General features: G+C 39.8%; 1 protein-coding gene across 1 annotated transcript; it reads left to right on the top strand.

Moving 5' to 3' along the window:
- Positions 1 to 1,553: 1,553 nt before the first annotated feature.
- On the top strand, positions 1,554 to 24,730 carry npr3 (natriuretic peptide receptor 3; the record flags this gene model as incomplete). Its single annotated transcript, XM_079160547.1, has 8 exons — positions 1,554 to 2,208; positions 18,731 to 18,853; positions 19,906 to 20,081; positions 20,236 to 20,371; positions 23,324 to 23,418; positions 23,532 to 23,649; positions 23,760 to 23,844; positions 24,597 to 24,730. 8 exons carry the CDS (start codon positions 1,554 to 1,556, stop codon positions 24,706 to 24,708), a joined length of 1,500 nt encoding a protein of 499 aa, XP_079016673.1. The 3' UTR covers positions 24,709 to 24,730.
- Between the last annotated feature and the right edge of the window lie 726 nt (positions 24,731 to 25,456).

Here is a 25,456-nt window from a genome sequence, read left to right as displayed (position 1 = left end):
GCGCCCCACCTCTTTTTTTGCTCACCACGCGGACCATTTACCCGCATTCAACCAAAACCTGCTCAAACGTGATTGGTCAATACTAATCGGACAACGAATGGAAACCGGCAGGCTCCCGGTGGTGGCAGTGTAACTTACTGGAGGACTAAGGCTGCACTTAATGTAGCCAGCGCATCGTGCATTAATTCCTGATAAGGGACACCCTGCATCCAATCAGAATTGAGTATTCACTCTATATTATTGACTACATGAACTGAAATTATAAACACGTTACACACACATGGGATTTGTCCCTCTCAATGACAAGTGAGCCACACACACACACATAACAGGTTGCTCACACTTCCTCTTACAGAAAATACTTTATTAAATATCAGCTAGTTTGAAAGTGGTGACTTTTTTGGTGTGCAGCAAAATCATACCTATGTTTTATACATATGTATTGAATTTATTGGTATAATCAACGTTGTATGTATTGCTAGTCCACTTCCTGTTGTTAATTTTAGAATGTTATTTAATGAGTCATCTTTTGATTTATTTGAAAAAAAAACCCAGTTTGGATTAATGCTAGTTATGTGAAAAGGACACTAAGCAGCTGTGGAGCATTTGAAGTGTTTCACCTTCACATGAAACATGTAGCTGTTTGGTGATTTGATTTAACAACAATATCTGATAATGTTATATTTGCTCTGTGTTCATATTTGCTGTTTGCAGCAGCAAACCGTAGATGAATTGTGAATTGTTTCAAAACGTCAACTTTAAAATGAAAAGATCAATGTTGGAATTCAGAGTGAAGGTGGCGCTTCGTCCTAAATCTGTCATTTTAGAGAATCAATCACTCACCAGCTTGAAACAATCATCTTTTAATTAAACTATGGTTATTCTAAGGTTTAACGGTGACTTTTTGATCCTGGCTGCGGTGGCCATATAATAAAAATAATAAATAATAGCTGAAAAAAAAAAACACGCACAAGAAAAGTCTTGTATTTCGTTTGTTGCTTCGGGCCGCACGAAAACACAATTCCCCCATTAACCCCATTAATTCCGCCGGGCCCGCGGTAAAGCGGCTCATTGTGAGCTCGTGCGGCGGGTTGTCGCTTTAAGAAGGGGGCGGGGCCAGAGCCGCGATGACGCAGGAATAAAATCCTGAAAAAAAACGACGCTTCAAATACTCCAGGCTGGAGCCCTGCAGCGTGTGCGGCGGCTGCTGGCGGAGCTGGAAGGACCTCCGAGCCCGGCGGGATCAGCTGTAAAGAGGGGGGGGGGGCAAAACAAAAAATTACATATATATATATATATATATATATATGTATTTAGGAGCCCTTTCGGAGGAAACTAAATGCAGAATAAAACATACACAGTCCGGCAGATTCGCGTCTCTCAAAAGACAAACAGTTATTCACTATTAGCCCCGAGCCAGGTACTCACGGCGGAGGGCGCTCTGTCTGCAGCTGCATGCGCAAACAGTGGAGGCAACTTGGGGGGAAAAGAAACATTTGGAGGAACAATTTATTGTGAAGTGTGTCTGGGGGGGGACTCGGGAGAGTCGCATCATGCCACATTCCAGCGCACTGTGCGTGTACTTTTTCACGCTCCTGAGCCCGGTGGTGACATTCACCGAGGACGTGGAGGTGTTGGTGTTCCTACCGCAAAACAACTCCTACCCGTTCTCGCACGCGCGGGTAGCGCCCGCGATCTTTTACGCGCAGCGGCGACTGAGGGCGGACGGGGAACGGTACTCGGGCTTCCGCTTCAACGTCCAGTTCGAGGACTCCGACTGTGTGAACGATGCCCTGTTCGGGCTGGTGGACAGGTCGTGCGCGCGCAAGCCGGACCTGATCCTGGGGCCGGTGTGCGAGTACGAGGCGGCGGCGGTGGTGAGACTGGCGTCCCGCTGGGACATCCCGGTGATCTCGGCAGGTGCCCTGGCCGCCGGCTTCGGCGACAAGCACGGCGAGTACTCCCACCTGACCCGCATCGCGCCGTCCCACGTGAAGATGGCGGAGACGTTCGCCGCGATGTTTGAGCACTTCACGTGGAGGAGTGCGCTGCTGGTGTACGAGGACGACAAGGCGGAGCGGAACTGCTACTTCACGCTGGAGGGGGTCTACCACCTGATGGCCGACTTCAACATCAAGACGTACGCGTTCTCTCAGGAGGAGCGCGTGGACACCGAGGACGTCCTCCAGAACATCCAGGACACCGAAGGTAAGGGTGCTCTCTGAAGTCTAAGATAGGTCACGTGGTTGAAGGAGACGCGGCTTAAAAAACTCACCTGTAAAGTTAAGTTCCATTTTCTGATCACATGTTTTACAGTTAAACATGACACTACAGGCAAACGTTGTTTAGATTTTGGGCTATTTTGCTTCCATAACATGTCTTCTTTCAGACTAGTAGAAAGAAAACGTCCAAAAGGTGTTTATTTTACTTATTTGTCTATTTACATCTGTAGATTTCTCCTAAACTCACCAACAGTTACCATTAGATAATGCCTCATTTGTATATTTAAACATAACATTTCAGAAAACATGTAATGCAAAAATGTAATGTATTAATGTCAGTTATCAACTGGAGAAGTTGCATAATAATGTCTATTATTTATTTATATTACTGATCCATAAATCTCTTCAGTAGCTCTTACATACACCTCTCTAAATTCTGAAGGTTTTTACAGAGGGGTTTGTTCATACATCATATATTATTTATATATATATATATACCATTTTATTCCCAAAACTATAGAAAACATTTTTTTTGTATGGCTGTTGACAGTAAGAAATATACAACATTCCCTCTGTAAAGACATTTGACTATACGTCAACAAAATTCACCAAGAATTGTGATCCTGGCTTTATCCAGTGTACACGTTTCTGTTCTGGAAATGTGTGCACATTAGCACATTTGATAAGATAATGCATCATTTGCATATCAAAACATAACATTTGTTAACTTGTAATACAAAAAAGAATTGTCTTCATGTAAGTAATCAACTAGGGCAGTTTCATGGTGATATCTGGTAGTTAAAAGGAGACTCATCAAAGGTGAATCTTTTCAAAAAATATTCATGGATTCAGCTGCAACTTGTTTTGGGAACACATCACAAGTTCCCAAACCAAGTAGATGTCTTCAAATTGCTTGTTGTGTTCAACCAACAAATCCAGTCGCAAAGGAATCAGCCGAGAATCCCTTAATACTCACATTCACTAAAAGTTATTCGTCATCATAGTTTTATTTTCAAGTCCTCTGCAGCTCATCATGAAAACACTGTCCAGGGAAATACTGATGCATTTGTTTTCCCGGAGAATGGTCTGTGGTTTTTTTTCTATTGGGGTCCGGGGACAGAAAAGATGACACAGATGTTCAGAGAGATGTGGACCTTTGAACAAAAATCACATACATGATGAATTAGCTGTCAGACGAGTTTCTGATTAATCGTTTAGTTGTCAAATCGAGTAATCAACATATTGTTTACATTTGTCAGACAAAATACGCAATGTTTCAAGTTCTTTATTGTCATGTGCAGTTGCAGAGAAACGGCCGCCTCCAACAGTGTTCATTAAATATGTAAATGAAATCACGCATGTAAAAATGGTAATCTAAGACACAAAATAATTTAAAGTGAAGTTATAAGGATCAAAAATATTATGAAATATATTTGTGGTAGACCGTAATTACAAAAGGATAAAACTGTAATGTAAAAATGAATATATTCATGTGTAATGTGAAGATGTCACTTTAGACTGTTGCCCGCCAGCGGAAGTTAAGCCACTTCATCCGTCCCTCATGTCGGAGCTGCTGGCACTGTTACATAACGCCTCGTGTGCTGCTGGCATGGAGCATCCTCTCATGTCAACAGACTCGGGATCCATAATATTGAACTTACATAGTTTTGTAAAGGAAATCATTTTAAACTATGTTTTCTTTCATCCAATTTTGAGCGTTTTTTTTTTACAGTTATAGTCAGTCAAATGAAAAATCTGCTGTTTTAGAGGTTTCTAGAGGAAATTCATATTCTCTAATTTTGAGTGTTTCTTGAGCAGAAACGGGTTTATAGCCATTTTCAGTAAGATGTGACAGCTTTAGTTTTTTTCATGAAGAGAACATAAAATGGAAACTGCTGTTAGGAGTAAGTTTCTAAAGGAAATCATAAGGTTATCCTTATGTACACGAAGCCCCCAAATGGGGGCTAGAGGGGGGGGGCGACAGAGTACACACATGTAGTACAAATCACTTCTGAGAACAAATAAAATTATATTTTATTGTATATCAAAAACCTACGTAATGAAGAAATTCTGATAAAATGAACCATATAAGCTATTTTACACACTCAAAAACATACACAAAGTAATACTATATACTACAAGTAGTACCACAATTTCACCTATTTTTCGCTAGGAGCTATGTTCACCGATACCAACCAAAAACTACGGCACTTTCACAGACAAACCGCATATCAGAGAGCATGAGGACTCCACACTGAATCCAACCATATCTTCCAAATTCCTCTCCTTCAAACCATTAAAAAGTTACAATCCATCAGCCACAGAGCAACACACAGCCAAACAGCGGTTTGGCTGTGTGTTGAGACGGTTTTCTGGAAGAAAATCACCAAAAATCCAAAATGAATCTTTTCAGCCATGTGCTCCCGGTCTCTCTCCTTCGTTGTGTGAAAAAACAGAGTCTCTACGAGCTTGTATGAAGAAGAGGTTGTCTTTTTCATTTCGGCCAATGGGTTTTATTTTATTGGCTTAAAATTCTGTCAATCAACTCAACGAACATATCATTACACTCCTTAGACTCTTCCGCATTCAACGCTGTGTCGTAGACGAAAATCCGCCAATCACAGGCTGTATCTGTATTAGATAGATTGAACACTATTTGTGATAAATGAAGTGAAATATATAGTTATATAGTATATAAAATTACAATAAAACAGCTGAAAGTGCTGCTTCCAAAATCAGAATTGACGTCGGCTGACCTGTACAAAACCATCGATATTGCTGGCCTGCTTCACTTTATCAAAGCCATTTTTTTTTTTTTAGAGACTACTGACCTGTTGTGCTATGACTTGTGAGGGTTGATTTGTGCATATCTGCATAATTTCAAGTAAATAAAATAAAAAAATGTTCAGGTGAACCTGAAAATGTTCTATTTGAGCTGTTTATCCTCATTCAGCATTAACCAGTAACATATACACTGATATGTACACATATTAACAAATCTCACAAGTGTTAGTGTTATTATTCCATTGAAATTATTCAAATAGACCTTGTAGTTAGAGAGATAAGCCCTTTTGAGTATGGGTATGACATTTTCGAGCAGAGGCCTAAAAATAGGGCTCGTGTTAAAGAGGTTTTCTTTCATATTATCCAGTTTTCGAGCAGAGACATTTCTGACTGTCAGTAAGAAATGACAGCTTAAATTAGTAGAGTAATGGAAACTACACTTTTTCATGAAAAGTAACGGGTGAGAAATGGGAAATGTGGTGTTATACAAAGAAGTTTCTAAAGGAAATCATACAAAACCATGTTTTCTTTCATATTACCTTTCCTACATATACCTTTCTCGAGTCTTTGCAGCGTGTTTCTGTCCTTCACTGCTAGTTTGTTTCCTCTGCTTTGGTCTCTGTTTCTGTGAGGGCGGAGGCGGAGCTCTGCAGACATTCCAACACTTGGCAGTATGCTAACTTGTCGCTCTCGCTACCAATATGAGCTGCTCTTTTCTCATAGTGTTCCGTCAGAAGAGGCAGTGACTTAAACCAAGTGAGAGTAGAAGAGCTGAGTAATGCTGTATTCACACCAAAATGAGAAGCAAATTCTTGCCTTGCGTTAGTCCCGCAAATTTGACAGCTGTTCAATTTGTGTTTATTTGCGTCACTTTTGCGTGTTAAAACCAACAAAGTTTATTTAACCATGACCAAAGTAACCGTTATTGCTGCTTTGTACATGTTATAGAAGTCCCAGATAGGTCAGAAAACCAAACAATGCCGTGTCTGGGTTCATAACATCATCCGGAAGAGATGTGGACTGATGACTATTTAGAAGTCTTGAGTTCGGCAGTTTGGCCGTCGCCATCTTGGCTTTTTGCAAACAGTGAATGGAAGTGACCATATTTGGATTGCAGAGGAGTGACGGCATATTTGACTATTGTAGCGACCTGTCAATCACATTAGCCCCGCCCTAAAACATACTCAGCTGTATGGTCTATTTGACTCTAAATGGACCATCATTTACTAAATGAACATCATGCTGTATTGAAGAAGACTTGAAACTAGAGATTGAGACCATAAACTCATGTTTACAATGTTTACTGAGGTAATAAATCAAGAGAGAAGTAGTCATTTTCTCATAGACTTCTATACAATCTGATGGTCAGTAGAAATTGGCTTCCCTTTTCAGAACCGGAGGTTGCCACCTTTTTTGGTGTGAGCACACATTTCCCATAAGGAAAAGTCTACTAGCTGCTTATTAAATGCAAAGCGTGCATTCATGTCATCTTATTGGCCTGTAACATGGGAGGAAATGTCAATTTCTAATCTAATTTCAAAGCCTTTATCTGCGGATACTGATGATGTGCTGATATCAACGCACTTCCCTACTATGGACTGAAGAGATGAACCACATGGGTTAGTTGCTCGAAAATGTTCAGAGGACTTTGGAATTGGCAGTGACCAAAATGGGACGCCCCCTCTCCAAATGTGGCCTAAAGAGCTCTTACAGTGTACAATAACTTTAACTATGCCCTTGTCTTATTCTGCACAGGTTCCGGACAGGTGGCTGCCTTTTTACATGGGCTAATGAGATATTTATGAGTAACTAAACGAAAGTAAATGCTTCTTAGGTAGAAAACAATGAGTTTTCCAATGAGAATCCCCAACAAATAATATGTTAAATGTATCCAAATGACCGTCAAAACACATTGGCGTATTCTTTTTAGGGAAAAAAGTGAGACCCAGGCTAACAAAATAGCTTTTGCCATGAATAGAGAATCGATTTTCAATATATTGAACTACCTGACATGAAATAGTAGCTGTAGTAGGACTGTTATATTTTTCTACATTAAAAGTCAAACCAAATGAGAGAATATGTATGCCAAGGGTTGTTTCAGCTCGTTTCGGCCACAATCCTCCGGTCATAACACTTCCTGGTTACATCATCTCATATCGCAGAAGTGGCTGTTGTATAAATTAGCATATATTTCACATGCTAAATGCTGCAGGGCCACAAAGTGCACCTGATGGCGGGAAATTAGTATTCCCGGCACGGCAGGTGCTCAACTGAGAGGTTTGAAGGCTTTCCGCAAAGATTGGACAGCTTTTCAGCAAAAGCTGAGCCGTGTTAGAGGGGATAGGCGGGTCCACCTCTTTATAACCGACAATATAACATGATTTGAAGATTTCATATTCTCGCTGCTGTTGCATTTACCAGCTTTTCCCATAGTTATTAAGCACACAGCCTCCAGTGCCCTGGCGCTTTAGATTAGATGTGACTTCGCTGCTCACTGGAGTCAATCATGCTGTCACGTTCACGTTTCCAGTACACGATCTACATAAACCACCGGCTGCTTCCAAGACCAGAAACCTTGGGTTAACACGAACATGGAAAAATGTGCACGAGCATAATGCGGCTGCCAAAGTGATCTTGTAAACAATGTCCTTGGCCTGCCACTGACAGTATCCTTCAACAGCACAGTGTTATTGCACTCCGCCATTCTGCATAGCTACTATTTATTCTGTCTGTACTGTCAAAGCCATTGAAAACAGTAACAATCTGCACACATCACTGTGTTGCTTTTATGCTTCCCAGAGGCGTTATGTTTTCAGGTTGTCCGTTCGTCCATTTGTTCGTCCGTCCGTCCTATTCTCAAGAACGCAACGTCTCAGGAACGCCTGCAGATAATTCATTCAGCTTTGGCAGAAACGTCCACTTGGACTCATTGGGTAAACTGATAAGAATCTGGTGGTCAAAGCTCAGTGCGACCTTACAAAAGATGTTTATAGCCATATCTAACTAGATGTCTAATATAGGATAAAATGATGAAGTGATGACATTTTGGACAGACGTGGATTCAAAGTGCAACTGGTTGAGGCATACAGCTGTGAGGCTATTTATTTCCCCTGTCTGTAGCGAGTCCCTACAGCATACTGGCGTCCAGAGCTTTTCCTTATTTGGCACAGAAGACCATCAGAATATGGGTTTTAAGCTATTGTATGTTAAGGGGACCAATCAGATCCAGAATTCTGGGGGATACTGGTGTGCAACCAGGACCTTTACACAAGTCTAGTTGTTCATCAAAATTGTTTTTAAAATGTTTTCATAATCATAATGCTTTTGGGCTTCGAATAGTGTTCCTTCGTTCCAGTCCTCCAAGTGACAAAGAATTTTTCCCTCCAAAACCTGTCTAGACTAAGTGTCAGAAATCCTGTTTCTGATATGATTATTATAATCGCATGTATTCATTTAGCTAAGATTTAATATTTGAATTATATTCCTAATATTTGGCACAACAACATTAATTGATGTCTCTATAACTTCTTTTAGTGACAGAATATTCCTCTCCTTTTTTGTGTGTTCATGTATCATTGATACATTGGGAGACTGTCCGTCTAACAATCTCCTCCGCTGGGTTTCAGCACCCGGGACAGCGCCACGACGACACACACACACACACACACACACACACACACACACACACACACACACACACACACACACACACACACACACACACACCCTGTGGGCATGATTATCATGGATGTAAACGAGGCTAGGCCTGGCCAGTTTAACATAGTATCATTAATTACAGAATAACACTTTATATGAGTAATATAGAATAACAAATTGTTACACTAGCATGATTATGTCGTTGAATTAGTCAGTTTAATCAGTTAGTTGTCTCAACCGTAGCTTAACGATAGCTTATATGATATGTGTTTTAATAAAAGTGCTTGTGACATCTCACATGTGGCTTTGACTTTCAACTGAACATTCAGCCCACTTCCATAGAAAATACAGATATATATATATATATATATATATATATATATATATATATATATATATATATATATATATATATATATATATTTTGTGTATGGCCATTCAGGCCATTTTTTGCTCTGTATCACCCAGCCACACAATTATGAGCTGTTTAACTTCCTAACACTAGCTCTAAGCAGCTTATAATATATAATTAGAATTACTAATTTGAAATGATTATTTATTACTGTGTAACTTCGTTTACTGCTGCTACAGACACATTCCCCCCTGGGGATGAATAAAGTATCTATCTATCTTATTTTTTAAATCAAAGAAAATATTTAAATTATAATACAATCATTTATTTCCTAATATTTTGAAATGTGTGTTGTTGAGCAAATAAACACTATTGATGACAATAACAAAGCAAAAGGATATCATTTAGAATTATTCACAGTTTACACTGACTTCGGGATGGTAGAACTTTTGGGAGGGTGAGGAAAACAGTTTGTCTAAAACCTCGCTGTAAATTATAGTTCTTTGAAAGAAAATTGGAATCAGCAGGTCAGACTTAAAATATAACAAACACAAACTGGAATCAGCCAAGAAAATTACAATAGTTGAATCTACATTTTAGACGTGCTGCACATGCTGTAACCTTATGATAAAACAGTTCTATTATACTATGAAGGAAGTTGCCAAATAAGAAGGTGTTTTACTTCAGTTAAAGACTAAGCCTGCAAGGTTTCGCCCCACTCTCTCCTAGAGATTCACTAAATAACAAGCAACTAAAACAGTCCACAACAGAATACAGAATAAACCCTCCCACAAACACACACACACTACACACATCGGCTGGTTTATGCGGGAGATTTTGGATTACTGAGGCAAATTAATTTAATTTTTAGCAATACTGTTAACCTGCAACCTAAAAAGTTGACTATTTTTTCATGTGTAAAATATAGGTGCTACAGTTAAAGTATAGGACCCCATTTTAATTGTACAAGCAATGATACTTTGGTTCATGTATGTGCAGCAGCGCTAAATTGAGGCTGGTTGAATAGATATATTGTCTCGATTAGGCTTTGCCTCTGTGTTCTGTGTGTCTTTGTGTTACTCCACCCTCCTCACTCTACCATTCAGTCACTCTCTCAGCCTAATTCCCTTCACCTGCCTCTGATCACTAATCAAGCACTTCCTCCTCATCAGCACAACTCCTCTCACCTGTTCCCTCTACATAAACTCCTGCCCCTCAGTCACTCCTTGCCAGATCCTTGTAATGTCTACCCGCCCGTTCGGCTTGTCCTATTCCCGTCTCACTGCCTACCCTACCTCGTCCTGCTGGATTTCCCCCCCTCGTCTCTTGTCTCGTCCATGGATTCCCCATTGTGTCCTGTAAGTCTGCTGTCGGTTGATATTGTTCATTAAAGATACTTTCTTCACACTACTCTGCCTGGTCTGCGTTTGAGTCCTCCACCATGCCCCGTGACATATATATAAACCGAAAGTTGATTAAAGAATACACTCTACGGACAGCCACAGCAGTAATGTTTACATCAGCAAAGTCACTCTACAAAGTCATTAATAGTTTACTGGAAACAAATGTAAAATGTTAAATAGATAACATTCCTATAAAGAATGAAGAACAGCTTGTTCTGCTCATCGCCGAGCTAGCGCGTTGTGGTTTTGTAAACATGCAGCGGTGGATGATAGACTGCAGACAGAGCCAATTGAAATATCACTTTTCTACATGTTCACATCATTTTTATGCTTGTTGAACAGATATATTGATAAAGTATTGGCTGTTTAGTCGCTGAGGTTTTATTGCACTTGCAGTAACGAGCGTGGTTGTCATAGTTATCTTCAGGAAGCAAATATATCGGAGCTTATTAATACTCAGGTCATTAATAATTTAGCAACGGTGCCCGGTTTTGATACCCATCCCTACCCATTAGTGCACTGCATCTCATTTTCTACACTGTATGGGGAACCATAGAGGGGTCTTGATTACATTTTCGCCACCGGTTCGGTACCCTACGGGGCACCTCATCTCATTTCGTTTTCTCCACTAGCGGGGCACCCTAGAGGGAACTTCATCTTGTTTTCTCCACTAGCAGGGAACCCTAGGACAGTGATTCTCAACTGGTGGGTCGCGGACCCGTTTTCAGTGTGTCGCGGGCCTTTGCCTGAACGAAAGGAAAAAAAAGAACCTGTTGCTTTTATTTTGAAGGGGATTTTTTATGCAGCGGAGTGCCGTCTATTCACACTCCTTAACAGTATTTGACGTTAATGCCTTGTAATGCTTATAGACAACAGCTATTTCACAGCATAGAACAGGTTATTTTCATAAAATAAATTTGAGACGTTGACAATTTTCCTCGATTTGGGTCATTAAGGGGTGATGGTGGGTCCCGCAGCCAGACCAGTTGAGAACCACTGCCCTAGAGGGCACTTCATCGCATTTTCTCGACTGGCAGGGCACCCTAAATGGCACCTCATCACGTTTTCTCCACTAGCAGGGCACCCTAAAGTTCCCCTTATCTAATTTTCTCCACTAGCAGGGCACCCTACAGGGCACTTCATCATGTTTTCTTCACTAGTAGAACACTGTAGATGGCACCTCAACATGTTTCCTCTACTGCACACACAGTAGCAGGCAGAAACAGCATTTAATTTTGTGTTACAGCAATCTTTTGCTAAATAAATAAGGTTTGCAGCAGCAACAATTGTATTACTGATGATAACAATAATCTGGATATATATTTTTATTAGTGCTGGTCAAGTTAACACGTTATTATCGCAAACAAGATATGTGTTAATTGGGTGCTTTAAAGTTGCTGGTCATCACCTTTGATTGTCTCCTTTTGGCAGTCTTTGTGCTAAACTAATCTAACCAGCTGCTGAACGTAGCTTCATATTTGACAGATGGATATGACAGTGGTGTCGATCTTCTGGTCAAACTCTGACAGAAATCCAATACGCACATTACGAGGTTTTGCTTTAACTAGGAGATTCCAACTGCTGAAATTTGACGTGATGCAGCAGGATCAGAGACGACTTACTGCTTAGTCTTGTTACTCTTGTTGCACCACAAAAACGCGTTGTCTTCTCTTGACTGTGAAGTAATGTTAGTTCTCTTTAACTCATGATCTTTGACCATCTGGCTTGTAGAGAGAGCGTTAACCAACAAATTTATAGCTTTAATGTTAAGTATCTGCAACTGATATAATCTGCCACCAGGGTCTGTCAATTAATGAGGCAATGACGTTCAGTGCTGGCTTAAAGTGAGGCTGCTTCTTCCGTGAGTACTTACCTGAGATATTTTATGAACCTGAAATTAGATCCAAAACAGAACCAGCTAGAACCGAACACTAGACAGGTTCTTGTGTGGTTCTAATTTAATTCTGTTTAAGCCAACAAGGCAAGCGGTAAAAATGATTCCTCACACTGTTGTAAACAACTATTCACTTTTTTTAGACTCAGATCCTGCTTCAACTTCAACCTACTTACCTTTGTAGTTCCGGTAGTTGTGTGCAAACAGTTTTCTATTTTATAACAGACATTTCAGGTGTGCTCACTTTCACGCTTTTTTGTTTTTACCTCCGAATGAAATTCTTTAGATAACCCTGATAAACTGTTGGTTTGTTTCCAGGCTCTGTGTGTGTGTGTGTGAGACGTCACCGTGTTCCCACATGATCTCGGTAATTAACTTGGACAGTATAAGGTTATCGTAACCTCATAACCTCTATGAATGATGGCCAAAACCACAAAAATATGACCCAATTTGTAATAAAGCAGAATCATTATTTAGGGTTGAAGATACTTCTGTTCCTATCGATGCATCCTCAGTGGAAAACACACTGTTGGTACACCATCAGATTGTGTCCAACAGGTCTGGCAAAAGCAGTGCCTGAGGCTGTGCATGTATAATTGCGTTACAGGTAGACCTGTGGCTGAGAACATGATGTGATAGAGCAGAGTCCGTTTCAGATAAATCGGACACCGGTGGGACTATAAACTGTTATTTGTTATTGAAAAGTGCTGTTTTTAAAGCACATTTTTCCCTATTAAAGGTTTTTTTAGGGGGAGTTTTTTCTTATCGAATTGAGTGTCTAAAGATAGAGGGTGTCGTTTGCTGTACAGAACACACGCTTCACACTATGACGCTCTACGTTCCCCTCTAGCGCTAGTTTTAGCATAGAGTCACTTCAAAATACATTTCTGTGTACATAGGAAACATACATTTTCTGCTCAGTCTCTTCTTAAAATGAACTTCCAACGTAGTTTGACTTAGATTTAAAGTTTACGTACGCAACAAAACTAATTAGTTAAGTTTAGGAGAAGTTCAGGGTTTGGATTTAAATTAAGTATGTTTGTGACGTAAAAACCTTTGTTATGTAACTAGTGTTAGTAAAGTTAAAAGTTGCGCAACACAACTACCTCTCATCCCCAACGCAATTTTCAAAGTAAGTATTGGAGCTGAAGTATTGTTTTCCTTTCTTCTAAAGATGTTTAATGATAGAAAACGTTAATAATTTAAAAAAATATATAAGACGCTTGTTTCAATGTTGCAAAATACAGCACTGGGCCTCAATGGGCTTCATTTACCCACACAAAAGGCCCAATCACTGACTCATGAGTAAATGAATCTTTATTATTTATACTTTGATATGTAGTGTATACAAACTGTATGTATATGGGGTTAAGGGTTAACTCTGTAGTGTTAGGGTTAACAGAAAATATACACTGACGGGCGTCTTTTATTAGTAATACCTCTACAACTTCACTTTAAATGTATAATCAGCCAATCACATGGCAGCAGCTCAATACATTGAGGCCTGTAGACATTGTCAAGACGAGACAGGTGATTGAAGTGACTTTGAAACGTTGTTGCGTATTTCAGAAACTGCGGATCTATCGGAATTTTACTGGTGAAAATAATTTGCTGTTTATTGCTCTCCATCAAACAGTTTTGTGTCAATAAAATAAAATCTTAAGATTTAAGCATCTTTTGATATTGAATCACCAATGTCTAATAATCTCTGGACTTTGTTATAATTAAAGTGGTGATACTTGGAAGCCTTAGGAACCGAAGTTGCCATTTGGCAGCATTTACACAAAATCCTCCAAAAACCCAAAGAAAAGGCAAAAAAATAGAATTTTCTTGACCAGAGGCTTGCTAAAGACAGCATAAATGGTAGAATAAAAATCTACATAAATAAAATCAATGCTTGGGTTTCAGAGGTTTATGGCACCTTTAACCAGACCTCATACTGTAAGTAAAACTGTGCATCATTGCCAAGTTTTTAGTATGTGAATAATTCAGCATGAAAAGAGCTGACTTATGGAGCTATATATTCATACCAGAGCTGCTGTATATTCATATTGCTCTAGCCGTCATTAGTGTCACAGTGGGGAACACTTTAGAGGGAAGAAGAGGAACTGATGTGATTGGCCAGAGTTAACAGAACCACCAGCATCCACTTTTATACAAGCAGTAATACAAATAGCAGATGAGAAGTTAAAGAATACTTTCCATCCCCATGATCAGTATTTCTTTTTAAATCAGGACACCTCGGGTGGATTATCACTGGACACTGACCACAAGCAAAAAAAACCAGAAGACTCCATTTGGTTCATAGCATGGTTAATCCCCTTTCACGAGTTCAGCATCAGAATTAATGACAAATCTTATTTTCAAAGATTGATTAATATTAATTGTTTTGACGACCATATTATAAGTTGATCCCGACCATAGTTCAGGTACGATTCTGATTTCTCTGCTTCTTTAACACTTTAATAATAATAAGTATTGTAAGATTTGTAGATGAATAGATTTCTTTTAATGATTATTGTGATGATAATGATACAAACTCCCTCATCATTATCATGCTCCTGTATAACAATGCACAAGGATGTATGACTGACATAAGATATTTGAAGTAAAAAACAACCAACCAAACTAACATTTGCATGCTTTCTTCATATGAACCCCCCTGTCATCAATCTGCTACACATTTCCCCACCGTTAGCTGCACAATACTACAACGTGCAACAAACAGTTATGGAGGGAAAAAAATAAATGAAGCGCCTCTCTCATGATTGGCTTGTTTTTCTGATGCTAATCCACCCGAGACATGCACTCCCATCCTGAGTCTGTATGAAGCCTTTGTATTTGGAGAGAACTCCCCTTGGACTCCAGTGTGGTTGTGCGGCAATGGCTGGCTTTTTCTGTATGACCACAAACGTCTCAAGGCTCTGAAAGGACAATACTGTTAATAACAACAGCAACAGCAGGGCGGCTTGTCCAGTCACCTTACTCTCTTTTCTCCATCCTGTTCACCTCTCTGACAGACTGATCTGACATGTATCCTTGGCTTTTTTCTTTTAGGAGCGATGCACAACAGCTCCCCTATTTGCATACGCTCCGTCTTCAGAAGTTTAACAGGCCAACACGGGGACACTGCCTGCACTCAGTGAGCGCGCCATGTGCTGCCCCATTCCTGAGTTAATTTGTAACTAGTATCAGTGCCCTAGCGCAAAAGAGGAAAAATCCAGAAGTTTTGAAATATTGCTGGCTGCGAGCGCTGCCCCTACGGAACGGCCTGCCGAGCACACACAAGGGTCGGTAGTGTGTGTGGAGCCCAGGGTAATTAAAGGGTGCTATAGTGCTGGCAGGACTGAGGTGAAGTTTGTCCCACTGACTCGAGGGATATTTCAGGAGGTGTGTTTAAGTGACAGAGTTGTGAGGAATGTTCCAGCAGGACTCTGAATCTTCCTTATTAACACGGGACGCTGCCGTTTTTCAATTGCGGGCCTTGTTTGTGTAGCTGCTTGTTTGTCGGTTTATTTATTTTTAATCACCAAAGGAAAAGTTTAATATCAACCCAGTGAAGCTTTTTTTTCATGTGATATTTATTCGGCAAACACTTTTTTTGCACTTTCAATGATTTTAAATGAGGGGTTTAAAAACAAATTGAGCTCAGAGTGAGAAAAAGCTTCAGCGCTACTGGATTTTCATCACTGGTGACACAGTTGGCAGCACTCCTTCTGCCTGACAGAGTTTTTTGGAAGCACATGGCGAAATACTGTGAAGGGAGAATTCCAACTATGGAGGGTGTTAGTGCTGTAACTCCTTCTATTCGCTGACTCGCCTCAGTGTTCTCGTCTACAAAGAGCTGGGAAACTGTTTCCAGGACCAGGGGACGCTAAAAAGCAAAATGAGTCTCGTGACTACAACGAGAGTAGCTGTAGTACTAGCAGTCCACCTTAAAGGTCAGCCCACCTTAAATGAGCTTTGAATATTTATCCCCACCACTCATATTTCTGAGCTCATCTTCCTGTTCCACCAGAAGAAATGGACTCCTGGTGACGCGTGCACTGCACTTCAGTAGATCACTTTGATGCGCCGTTAGAGAAAGCAGAGCATCTTTATTTATTCAATTAAATTAAATAAATTTTTGTATAGCCCAAAATCACAAATTACAAATTTGCCTCAGAGGGCTTCACAATATGTACACATGACATCATCTTGTCCCGGAACCCTCACATCGAAACAGGAAAAACTCTCCCAAAAAACCCCTTTAACGGGGAGGAAAGAGGAAGAGACCTGTGGGAGAGCAACAGAGGAGGGATCCCTCTCCCAGGATGGACAGAAGTGCAATAGATGTCAAGTGTTGAACAGCATAACAGAATTACAAGACATTCAATGTCATTTCAACACATTCGATGTATGACAGAACCACGGCAGGAGGAAAGACCAGTTCCAGGTACAACTCTGATCAGTACCTGCGAGGCGAGAGAGCACAGAGACTCTGGTGAAGAAGCAGGTCAATAATGTGCATTAATGGTACCGGTAATAAGAGTGTTATTTATTAGTGAGAGTCAGCATGGTCATGGTGGGATGATGGACCAGGGTCCAGATGAAACAACGATACATGGAACTTCTCTGAGGAGAGAAAGCACAAAGACTCCGGGCAATAAACAAAGTCAGTAATGTGCATTAATGGTTTCGGTAACAGGGGTAGTAATGGGAATAACAAAAATTGGTAGTAGGTGTCAGCGGTGCCATGGCGGGTGGAAGGACCAATGTCCAGATAAAACTGCGATCATGAGAACCTGTGAGGCGAGAAAGCACAAGGACTTCGGGGAAGAAGTAAAGTTAGTAGTGAGCATTAATAGGACATCAATTCATACAGACAGAGATGAAGAGAAGGCGAGAAGATCTCAGTGTATCTTAGGGAGTCCCCCTGTAGTCTAAGCCTATACCAGCTGGTCTAAGGGCTGGTCCAAGGCAAACCTGAGCCAGCCCTAACTATAAGCACTGTCAAAAAGGAAAGTCTTAAGCCTACTCTTAAATGTGGTGAGTGTGTCTGCCCCCCGGACTGAAACGGGAAGTTTGTTGCACAAAAAAGGTGCTTGATAACTGAAGGCTCTGGCTCCCATCCTACTTTTTAAGACTCTAGGAACCACAAGTCATCCTGAATTAATAGACCGCAGTTCTCTAGTAGGATAATATTGTACTATAAGCTCTTTAAGATATGATGGTGCCTGACCATTTCTAGCTTTGTAGGTAAGTAAAAGGATTTTAAAGGTGTGTGTGTGTGTGTGTGTGTGTGTGTGTGTGTGTGTGTGTGTGTGTGTGTGTGTGTGTGTGTGTGTGTGTGTGTGTGTGTGTGTGTGTGTGTTTAATTCCTGGTAAAATATTTGAAAGATGACTTTTTTTTGTCTTCTATTTCAGCATACTTGTAAACTTGGTGATGCTAAAATGCCAAAATGGAAACAAATATAGGCCAACAATCATGACTCAAAAGATATTACAACGGCCCATTTGATGAACTTTAACAGGGTCTTACTCATTTTATTTTTTATTTTTTCTGTTATGTTGGTTCCGATATGTTGGTGTTAGCATTTATCAGATTGGAAAAAATTATGATTTGGACTTCCTCAATTTTCGCACGAAAGTCAAATTTTACACCGAGTTGATTTAAAAAGAAAAGAAAGTAGAAGTTCAAGCAGCTCTTCCTTCTTTCTCAACTTTCGTAATATTAGTACCAACACGTTTGCTCCGGACAGGATTAAAATCCCTTAGCAGCTCAAATTATGTTCATATTACCCCACCTCCCCCTCAGCAATAATTCCTTTCAGAATTGGATTTAACACTAAGAATTTTCATTTCTATTTACTCATTTAAAAACGTGTCCTAAACACGCCTATCATTATTTTAATTTATATTACAAATTGAGACCAAAATTCCAAAATATATCAAGGTTAATTATTTTGTGATAAATTACTGATGCTCATAAATGCCAAGTGACGACGGAATTAAACATAAAAATTGATAGTTTATTAGGTCGCTTAAAGTAATCTACAATGTCTGTCTTATGTTTTGCTAATTGTTTTTTCATTTTATCTGGAATTAATAATATTAGGAATAACATTTGTAAGCTGCTCTGCTAGAATGCAATTGAGCAGCAGTTACTCCGTGTTCAGGTTGTGTTGGTTGATTCTGTTGGCTTCTTTATAAATCAGTAAGGAGTTGCACAATGTTTCTGCCCATTGATCTTTATCTGAATGAAGGATTTTCCCAAAAGTGTGATCACGTCCCCCATCATCAGTAATGAAATGAAGATAATTCCGATTTTTTTTTTTTTTTAAGGATAACATTGTTACTACAATTGATATTTTATGGAATTCATGAAAACTAATGACTCGACTATAACTGCACTTGTCTCTGTGTTCTTTTCCTGCAGTGGTGATCATGTGCATGGGAGCGGACAAAATCCGAGAGATCATGCTGGCTGCACACAGGCGACGATTGACCAACGGCAATTATATGTTCTTTAATGTTGAACTCTTCAACGCCTCTTCTTACGGTAAAGTTAACGTCAAGTTACTTTTAAATGTGTGTTTTTTACACAAACTGAAGTAATGATGAAAATCCAGCTAGTTTATTTGACATCTTCTGGTTTTAATGTATGCATACATTTTCTATTAATCTACAGTTCAGTCCATAAATATTTGGACAATGACATGTTTTCTGCTGTTTTGGTGAGAATGTGAAAAAGACAAAAGAAAACCTGTGACTGTGACATTAGATTTGATTCATGACTATGAGTGAATGATGACGGATGGAATTTCTCTAAAGAGTTGGTGGTGACCAAAATCAGAGTACAGTGTAATAGTAATTTGTAGTAATGTTATTAATAATGTTGCTCTTTGTCAGGCAACTGATTGCTTACATGTTCTCTATTATCTGGTAAGAAAGTCAGATGTCCTACATGCCCACTGACCTCCCTGAACCACACTTGTACTTTGAGTCTCCATATTTAAAGGGCACTCTACTTGAGGCAACACCAATGAACATACCACTTAATTTAATTTGTGCACTGCATAATCATAATTAATGTAAATCGGAGGGAAACTGGGGGTTCAGAGTTAGTTTTCTTAAAGGTTTCAGTGCCATCTAGCATTGAGGTTGTATATTGCAACCAACGGAATACCCCTCCACTCACAAACTGCGGTGGCCTTCACGTAACGTAAACATGTGAACGTCTCTCTAGAGCCAGCTCTTTATTGTCCCAAACTGTGCATCTTGCTGTATTTTTATCTGTAGGTGAAAAGAAGCACCACATCACCTTACTTTCCTCTCTGCCATTCTATTCAATTACTGCTAATAGATCTCCCTAAATCCTACACATTGGCCAAAAAACAGATGCCTCTGGTTGTGTGAAATGTTTTGGTTTCTACTTTGCCACTGTGTTTTAAGGCCTCAGCACTGTAGCAACTGCACTGTACTGTAGCCAGCTACTTGGCTCAGTAGCCATGTCTTATTGTCTGTATTCAGTTTGACAAAATTGAAACAATTTATGTTAACAATAACATTTAGAAATGTTCCTTGTTCTATTCCTTATAATTAAAACTCTAGGCAATGGTTCGTGGAAGAGAGGAGATAAATATGACAATGACGCGAGGCAAGCCTATGCTTCTCTGAACACTTTGACACTGCTCAGGACAGTCAAGCCGGAGTTTGAAAACTTCTCCATGGAAATGAAAAAGTCCATCGAAAAAGCTGGGTATCATGACTGCAAAGACTGTGGAAGTGTACGTATGTCCGTTTATTAATGCTAGGTCTGCGTTACTGTATTGAAGTTATCAATTCTCCAAAGCGTACGTTGTAAAATATAATGTAAGAAGCCATTGTGACTGTTGTGCTTCACGCACTGTAATTAGAATAAGGCTATATGTTCCATTTCAGGTCAACATGTTTGTCGAGGGATTCCATGATGCCATGTTGCTGTATGCTATCGCCTTGCATGAAGCCATGAAAAATGGTTACAGTAAGAAGAACGGAACAGAGATCACCTCACGCATGTGGAACAGAAGTTTTGAAGGTAAAACACACTATTGTGGTAAAAATCGAATGCAAAACATAAGTAGTGTTATTTTAAATATCCTACAAATATTATACAGAAATGCAGAGTTTAGAGAGAGGGCGTTGCCTCAAAAAGACAATGAAATGTTTGCTGTTTCAAGCTGTTGGTTTTCCTTAAAAACAATCACCCGGAGCATGTAGGTAAATACCAGCTGATTGTCTAGCCCAAATGGGTTGATGATGTCACAGGCTTAAACTGTTTTTAATATAGAATATCAATACAGTCATATCGCAAAGTTTAACACCTCACGTGATACAAAGTATCATGCTACTGTCATTCAGTTAACAATTAAACTAAATTAAAATTGTGTGTCCTATGGAAACTGTGCTGCAAATACAGAAAACTCACTGTCCACTGTAAAGTCATGGTGCAAAATGATGATGTTTCATAAATGTCTGAAATGTCAATGTTTTGCTCACTATAGAGTAAACAAGTGTTTAGTGAATAAGGTGGTTTTGGACACAGCCAGAAGGCTTGTTCAAGATGAACCAAGCCTGTGCAGAATGAATCCTGGGCCACACTGCCTAGCTTTACCTGTGTGCAACAGCTACGTCTCTAAACTGCTGCGGCTTGCATGCATGTAATGTCCACATAGACAGCATCGCCGTTGCGACGTAAAGAGAAGCCAATGTCTTGTTGACTGGATTTTTCCATAGCCTTGGTCTTGAGGGCGGATAGGGAGGACAGCCAAACCTTGGGGGATGTACAACCAGGGGAGGCAGTGATGGCCCGAGCCTTGTTGAACACCTCCTTGATGTCCAAGTATTCCACAGGCACCTTAGAGAGGTCAGAGAACTCATTACTTGGCAAAATCACAAATGGCTCCACTGTAAAAAAAAAAATATATATATAATATATATATGGTGGTATAGCAAAATAAAATGACAGAATAGGAGCTTTAATCACATGAAAAACAAGAGTATCATGGTGATGACATGCCTCGATGGATGGGACCTTTTCTGGTGGTCAAGTGTTCTGGTGGTTATCAAGGGCTCCCGGTCGATCCCCAGCAACCCTACTTCTTACCTAATTTATTGCAAACATTGAGTTTATGGTCTCAATCACTAGTATCAAGTTTTCTTCAATACAGCATGATATTCATTTAGTAAATTATGGTCCATTTAGAGTCAAATAGATGATGAAGCAGAGTATGCTATAGGGTTACCCTGTGATTGACAGGTCGCTACCACGGCGTTGTCCATGTTTTCGTCTTACAACTTTTTCACAGTGTGTTCTCAGTTCATAAAAGTTAATGTAACCTTTTTGGTCGCCTAAACCTGTCTTATTCAGCATTTGGTTGTTTCACTTCTGGTTCCAAAAAGCCAAGATGGCGACAGCCAAAAATCAAGATGGCGATAGCCAAAATGCCAAACTCAAGGCTTCAAAACGGCAATCCACAAACCAATGGGGGACGTCACAGTGATTTTGTCCTGTCTTATGTACAGTAAATGAGTAACAGAGGAGAGGGCATTTCTGGATCGATGGTGTGGCTCACTGGTGCTCTCTCCCGTGCCACCAGCTTATCTTTGATAACATCAGAGAATGTCTTGAAAAAGGCATCGCAGAGGGACGGAGCATTCCCCTTACTCCCAGCAGCCACAGCTCTAAACGCAATAGAGTAGTTGGCCACTTGCCTCACTTCCAGGAGAGAAATTGTCTATCACCTTCTTGAGTTCTTGAGAGTAACTTTCATATATTTAACTTTTCTGATCTGCTCACGTTTGCCCTGATAAGTATTTTGTTACTACACTATGCTCTTAATTGAAACTAAAAACTTCCTGTAGCCATTCCAAATTAAAAGATGCATTTCAGTTGACTGATCCCTTCATTTCCTAACAAGGCTTTTTATTAAGAAATATTTGCAGTAACATGTTTTGGAAAAGTGGGTGACTTGCACGTTTAATTAACATACTGTACTTGAAATGAAGCTATTGCCATTTTGTGACACCTGTACATTACTACAAAATACAGTTTGGTTGGAACATTGGTTTTTTTTACAGTCAAAAAACATTTCAATAAAGGCTACATTTTCTTTACATACAAGCTAACCTAATACCAAAATTACGGATCGTTTTGTCTTATTTACAAATGCTTGTACACAGCAAGAATGAACGGATCATTTAAACATTGAGAAATAGCCTTTTTACTGTAAGTTGTGTAATAAAAGGCTGCCAGGGTGGTTAAGGCCAACAGTTTTTACGTGGGCGATAACCTGTGTCCAAATGCTAAATATTGTATAGACTAGAACAGGACTGTGCATTTTAGTGTTTTTTTTTCACCTTCTGTGCCTTTGTTTCGTTTTTGAGAATTATTTGATATTGAGTTGGGTTCGCCATGTTTTCATAGATTTAGTGAATGTAGAAACTTTTTCTTTTTGCATTTTCAAACGTGGAGTTGGTATTTCATGGACAAAATGTGGTTTTGAGCAGAAGATTAACTATTTTCAGAAAAGCACCTTAAGTAATGAAATGCTTGTGAAAAACTGTAAAACACATACACACAATATGAAAATGGGACAATAACGTTTAAGATGAGTGATTTAGAACAAGTGTTGAAAATAGCCTGATTATATTGTTGAATTTGCTAAATTAAAGGGATGAAAATGTGCATTATATATGCACTTTATATGGGCACCAGGAGTTTATCCACTTTTGTTTATTTCCCTGGCCTGTATTTTTGACCGGCTTTTACTTGTTCCTTGTGACAATGCCTCTGGCTATAACTTGAGCACTTGACTATTGACCTTATTTGAGAAAATATAGTATTTGTTTGTGAATGAAATGTTAGATTATAGGCCCCCGAAACAGTATCTGAATGAAATCTTCTTCTACACTTGCAGAAACATGTTCCAATATTTTCTTGGGGTTTGTAGCTAAGTGATGTTCTCATTGTTTTCACGGTGGTGGACAGGGATCGCTGGCCAGGTATCAATGGACGTCAATGGTGACAGAAATGGAGATTTCTCTTTGATGGCGATGACGAATGTTGAAGCAGGAACCTTTGAGGTGAGAACAAGCACAATTCCAACATCGTGACACCTTCCCTAACCGGAAGAAGAAGAAGATAAATGTGCTTGTGGGAATTCAACTGGATGATAATATGGTATACTCACTTACAGGTGGTGGCCAACTACTTTGGTGAAAATGGAACTTTTCAGCTGCTGCCTGCCTTCAACACAGACCATTTCACGCTGAAAGGAAGACATATAGCACACACAGAGATCGCGGACAAATCATGTAAATGAACACCACAGTTCAGTGACACCTGTGAAATGTGACTTGGTCTGTTTCTCTACAGTATGTATGACGGACTACATGGTTTTACCAATAACTGCTCTTCCAAACAGGTGGACTAGGAGTATCAGCTTTGACTGGAGTCATAGTTGGAGCTGTTCTGGGAACTGCCATGCTTATAGCATTCTACTTTTTCAGGTAACAATAGGTGATATTTATGTATGCTAATATTGTTGCGTTCGAGTACTATCTGCTAAGTACTGTCAGCTGGCTCAGCCGTCAATCCAACATGTCCACCTGCCCTCCCACTTAAAGGCCTAGAGACACTGTACGATGGTCCCGAGGTGCAAAACACAACAGCAAAAGAGAAAACACAATGGCATTTGGTGAGACTCAAACGGGAAAATGTAAGTTCGTATTGAACAATGATTCCTCATTACGGATTGGATGCACTGTCTTGAGGCACATTGCTGCCCCTCTCGGGTCAGTGTTTGTATTGAAGTCCGGATTGTACAACAAGTGGAAGTAATTACTTTTGCACTCTTTTGCCATTGTGTTTTCTGTTTGGCTGTTGTGCATTTTGAATTGTCGTAGTGTTTTCTCTTTTGCAGTTGTGTTATGCACTTTAGGGCCATTGTACTTTTTAAACTGACATTAAAAAGCGAGCATGCCCAAATGTCTCTCAAATGTATGCGTATTGCTTAGGAAAAATACTGTTTATGTAAGTACAGTACAGTAGGTCTGAAGTAGGTTGAAGCTGAAAAAGGGTCACTTTGCGAAATGTAATGAACTTTTACAACACTAGTTTTCACCAAATAAGTAATAAGACAGTTGTATCCGCTGCTTCCCTTACTCTCAATGATTTTGGTGAGTAGGATTTTATGATAACTGAAAAGAATGGCGGTGAAACCTACAGAAAAAAAAGAACACATTTTTGTCTCTCTCTGCAGAAAAAACTACAGGATTACCATTGAGCGCCGTACGCACAGTGAAGAGTGTGACAATGGGAAGCACCGTCAGTTACGAGAGGACTCCATCAGATCGAACTTCTCCGCAGCTTAATCTGCGTCAGCTCCCCCTCGCCAAGAATCACACATCTGAATGTGACCAAAGACTTTGCAATGGTTGTCATTGGAACCATGCTGTTAAATATGAGACATTTTTTGTATTTGTATCCTTTAATGTTTTGACTTATTGTAACTCAGGACAGTTGTAACAGTCACAAAGCACCACTTACTTGGATTGTCCTCCGTACAAAAGGTATATGATTGTATTGGTGTATAGAAAGCTTTGGCCATAATGTTCTGTTAAAGGTTCTATATACAATATTTAGAGCATAAATATAGCAGCAAACTACTATTTGCTGTGTGAAGATAAAATTAAGTAATGGGATCCTGAACAGATATTAACACTCTGAGCTTCTCTGGTCTTGTTTTTGGTAACGTGGCAGGCAGTGTGTGCACGTTTGACAACGTGAGTCCCTTCCTTCCCGCCCCACTGACTAGCTTTCCACTCCCGCTCTGCACAGCGCTCATATGCCGGTAACCGCTGACAATGCTGTCTTAACCCAGGCGGCAACCTTCGGTTCTGGCTAGTGAAGCCGATGCGGAAGTGTCTTAAAACATGCATTCTCTCTACTGACCAGCTGGGGGCGACTCCTCAGGTTGCAGAAATAAGTCAGATTGTATAGAAGTCTATGAGAAAATGACTACTTCTCATTTGATTTATTCCCTCAGTAAACATTGTAAACATTAGTTTTAAGTTTTCTTCAATACGGCATGATGTTCATTTAGTAAAATTATGGTCCCAT

The sequence above is a fragment of the Pholis gunnellus genome (assembly GCF_910591455.1).
Source record: "Pholis gunnellus genome assembly, chromosome: 6".
NCBI classification, from domain to species: Eukaryota; Metazoa; Chordata; class Actinopteri; order Perciformes; family Pholidae; genus Pholis; species Pholis gunnellus.
The sequence above is the reverse complement of the archived record's forward strand: the minus strand, read 5'-3'. Positions and strand labels throughout refer to the sequence as shown.